The following is a 4,641-nucleotide window of genomic DNA, read 5'->3' as shown; positions in this document are numbered from 1 at the left end:
AGACGGGAGCGGTGTTTGAAAAGGTCGCCCACCAAAATGTAATACTGTACAAGTTAAACATCTGGTATATGCAGTACGTATGTAGTATCCACTTTAGATCTACAAAGGATACGAGAACGCAGATATAAGTGTGCTTTCTAGAAGAACAAATAAAATATGGGAGTTTAGTGTCTCTCCGTCGCAATACTTAAGTATCTGCTACCTGTTGCTTCTGTAATCTTCATTATTGAACTTTGTTATTTTGTTGCTTCAAACATACAGTGGAGACTCTGTTTATGCTTCTTTTTTGGTCCGTAAATAAATATTCACCGTACTGTGTTATTATAATAATAATAAATAAACAAGCTGTTTCTGAAATATTTTTATTTTTTTCGTTCATTTACCATATTTTAGTAGGTATACAATATAATAATATTTATAATTTAAACAAGAACTTCAAATAAAATCATAAATTCAGCAGAAACCAAATAAACGTTAAAATAAAAATGAGCCCGTCGTTACGACTTGTAATGACATACGTCAAACATAAAAAACAAGAAATCCGGAACAGTCTTTTATACAAATGTTGACACGACTTCAAGCTAGAGCAGCACGCCTTCCATCCCCGGACTCGTCGCCGAGCTCCGCCTCGCAGCTGCCGCCGGACCGAGGTTCAGCGACGGCAGTTGCAGTCGCGTCGAGCTCCAGCGACGAGTACTACTCCCCGCCGACGTCGCCAACACCTGTACATCGGCAGGGGAGGCGCCGGCCGCCGAGTAGCTTGGCGCCCTCAGGCCAACCGGCCTCGAACAGGGCTCCCGCTCCCGGTGGTGTAGTGCAGCGCATGAAGTGGACTCGACCCATGAACGAGAATGTCATGCGCGCCTACTATGGGGCGACAGGGGGAGGAACTAACCTCACCGCGTACCGTGCAAGAATGCTCTCTCTGTTTCAGGCCCTTGAACCGGACGTTGACGTATCGGCACAGCGATTATCGGATCAGGTGCGGGTCATCCAACGTAATCGCAGGTTGGATGACGCGACGCTTGATCGATTGCGTTCTGAGGTGCGGATTAGCCCTATCGTCAGTGCCCCGTCACTAACGGTAGTGCCAGTGCATGGCACGCCGCCTACCAACTTTGATGGGGAACATGACGACGGTGCTATAACTGTAAGTACCCAGTGCAATGATCTTATAAGGAGTACTTTGGAGGATGTGATTCGAGAATATCGGACTTCCCCTCCGGGACTTAGGCCCCGAGTACCTCGTTTGCCCATGCATAATAAAAATAAGGCCATAATGGGTGTCCTAGATTCACTGCTCCCAACCTATTTTGAGAGCAGTGTAGACCTCACCGACACGCACTCGATCTTGTACTGTGCGGCTCTAACGGCATGTCGTGTAGCTAATGTTGCAATAAGACCAAATAACAACGCTACACGACCAAAACCAGCCGTTCCAGCTTGGCAGTGCAGGATCGAGCAGCGTATTGCGGGAGCTAGGACACTCATTGCAAAATTAAAAACCTTCAAAGAGGGTAATTCTAGACCGAGAGTGATGCGCTTTGTAAAGCGGGCATTCGCTGGGACTAATATTAGTCCCAGTGAATACTTTTCTCGTGTTACAGAGCGCATCGACTTTTACAAACAAAAAGTATATGCATGGGCAAACCGTATTCGACGGTATAAGTGTCGGGTGGAGCGATATCACTTGAATCGCATGTTCCAAAAAGATGAAAGATGGGTATACAGAACATGGGAGCGACCTGGACTAGGTGTGGATGATGGGAGCCTACCGGATGATGATGCCACTAAGTCATTTTGGCGCAGCATTTGGTCGGAGCCTGTCAGTCACGCTGAATGCGATTGGATGAGAGAGGTCGAACAATCATGTGAGCATATACAAGAAATGGGGGCAATAACTATCAGCCCCCAAGATGTAGCAACTGCGACCCGTTCGCTGTCCAATTGGAAAGCCCCTGGACCGGACGGATTGCAGAACTACTGGCTTAAGTGGCTACGGAGCTCGCATGATTATCTGGCATCTCAATTCCAATCTGTCATAGAGTCAGGAAAGCTCCCATTGTTCTTTACTACAGGTAGTACCCATCTGCTCCACAAAACGGGTAGTACCACGGACCCAAAAAATTACAGGCCTATTACCTGCTTGCCTTCGATTTATAAACTTCTTACGTCCATTCTGAGAGAAAAGATAACTAATCATATAAATACATATTCCATCATGTCTGCCTCTCAGAATGGATGTAGAAGTGGATCCCGTGGTACTAAGGAGCTACTCCTTATTGACATGTCCATTTGCCAGCAGGTTCGTCGCTCTAAAAAGGATCTTTCGACATGCTGGATAGATTACAAGAAGGCCTATGACTCGGTGCCGCATACATGGCTCTTGAGGGTGCTGGAGTTGTATAAAATTAATGCAACTCTACGCACCTTTTTGATGACATGTATGTGGCAGTGGAGTACGGTGCTTCGCTATCCAGGGTGTCGGGAAATCCTACAGAGTGGAGAACCTATCAAGATTGAGAGGGGAATATTCCAAGGTGACAGTTTGAGTCCCCTGTGGTTTTGTTTAGCCTTGAATCCTCTTAGCACTCTGCTTGAGAATTCAAGGCTAGGCTATTCGTTGCGGAGAGGAAGCCAGGTTATTTCCCACTTGTTATACATGGATGACTTAAAATTATTTGCGTGCACCAAATTGCAACTGATGAAGTTACTGAAGATCACTGAAAGCTTCAGTAATTCCATCAGAATGGAATTTGGTGTTGACAAATGTGCAGTCATGCATGTAAAACGAGGTGGGATTGTAGAATCCCAGGGTATACAGCTCTCAGATTCTATAAACCTGAGGTCCCTCTCCTCAACGGAAACCTACAAATACTTGGGTATGTCAGAGGCGTTAGGCATTAATGTCGTTGACATGAAACAATCGTTACAGACACGTTTCTTTGGCCGCCTGAATAAGGTACTAAAAAGTTCTTTATCGGGCGGTAACAAAGTGCGTGCCTTTAATGGTTGGGTCATGCCAGTGATTATGTACTCCTTTGGCATTCTCAAGTGGACACAGACCGAGCTGGACGCCTTGGATAGAAGAGTCCGCACACTGCTCACCGCAAATCGAATGCACCACCCGCGATCATCGGTAATGAGGTTATATATCCCGCGAAAGTGTGGGGGGCGAGGCTTCTTAAACGCCAAGACCCTTCATAATCGCGAGATATGTAACCTCAGGGAGTACTTCCTCCGAATGGACGTGGGGATGCATCGAGATGTTGTGGCAGTGGATAAGGCCTTCACTCCGCTCTCTCTAGGCAAAGAGAACTGGCGCAAACCTGTCGTACTAAGCGTCAAAGACCGCAAAGATGTATGGCAAAGCAAGGAGCTACACGGACGCTATTATCGGACTCTTCATGGAGCCGATGTAGATTTCTTAGCGTCCGTGGCCTGGCTACGCTTCGGTGATCTTTTTGGTGAAACCGAAGGGTTTGTTTGTGCAATTATGGATGAAGTTATCTTGACAAATAACTACCGGAAATATATAATTAAGGATGGTACAGTTGACATCTGTCGGGCATGTCACTGTCCCGGTGAATCCTTGAGACATATAGTTTCGGGTTGTTCTCGTCTTGCTAACGGCGAATACTTGCACAGACATAACCAAGTGGCCAGGATTATCCATCAGCAGCTTGCTTTGAAGTACAAACTTGTGGAATCTGAGGTGCCGTACTATAGGTATGTTCCCGACCCAGTTCTCGAAAATGGTCATGTCACATTGTACTGGGATCGATCTATCATCACTGACAGGACTATTGTAGCCAATAAGCCTGATATAGTGGTGATAGATCGATCAGAACGTCGAGCAATGATTGTTGATGTCACCATCCCCCATGACGAGAACCTCGTGAAAGCGGAAAAAGAAAAACAAATGAAATATTTGGATTTAGCTCACGAGGTTGTCGACTTGTGGGAGGTGGACTCGGCAATCATTGTCCCGATAGTCGTGAGTGTCAATGGCTTGATAGCCAAGAGCCTCGATCAACACCTTATGAGGCTCTCGTTGGGCGTCTGGGTCAAGGGTTTGATTCAGAGAGCGGTACTTCTGGACACGGCACGCATCGTGAGGAGGTTCCTCTCTCTGGAGCCCTGACCACCGGCAGCTTGGGCCCTGTTCCCGTTGCCGGTTGGACACTATTTTTTATATTTTTAAATGTATGTTGTTTTTTTATATATATTTAAAAATGTAATTTATATGTATTTAAATGAAATAAAGGAAATAATAAATAAATAATAATAAATTTATTTATTTTCAGGCAACATGGCCCATAGATATATACCTTACAGACTAACATATATATAAAGTATACAGTATTGGTTAGTAAATAAAAATCTTAAAACTATATTAGTAACACTTCCTAGCACTAGGTGTTTGTGCGTTCGGTCGGGAGTTGTCCGCGGAAGCGACGGAAAACCATAGCAATTATAGCAAAGGGTTGGCTTTTCACTTGTTTTAGGGCTCATAGAAATAAAAACATTTTAATTTTGATTGGCTTAAGCAAGAGCGTTTTATAATAGTAGCCATAAAATTGAACGACACAAATTGAAATCTTAGACATAGTTAATTACAATCACAATGCAAAGACGTAC

The 4,641-nt window shown here is 44.8% G+C and overlaps 1 protein-coding gene across 1 annotated transcript; it reads left to right on the top strand.

Annotated features, from left to right (window-relative positions):
* Nucleotides 1-562: 562 nt before the first annotated feature.
* LOC113498782 lies at nucleotides 563-2,319 on the top strand. The gene is made up of 2 exons (XM_026878926.1): nucleotides 563-2,078; nucleotides 2,306-2,319. Exons 1-2 carry the CDS (start codon nucleotides 563-565, stop codon nucleotides 2,317-2,319), a joined length of 1,530 nt encoding a protein of 509 aa, XP_026734727.1.
* The last annotated feature ends 2,322 nt before the right edge of the window (nucleotides 2,320-4,641 follow it).

The sequence above is a fragment of the Trichoplusia ni genome, chromosome 11, assembly GCF_003590095.1.
Source record: "Trichoplusia ni isolate ovarian cell line Hi5 chromosome 11, tn1, whole genome shotgun sequence".
Taxonomy (NCBI): Eukaryota; Metazoa; Arthropoda; class Insecta; order Lepidoptera; family Noctuidae; genus Trichoplusia; species Trichoplusia ni.
Note: the sequence above shows the minus strand (reverse complement) of the source record. Positions and strands in the feature narration are given on the sequence as shown.

What these genes read in the sequence shown, in the direction of transcription:
- LOC113498782 (XM_026878926.1), top strand. Translation starts at nt 563, where the DNA reads ATGTTGACACGACTTCAAGCTAGAGCAGCACGCCTTCCATCCCCGGAC.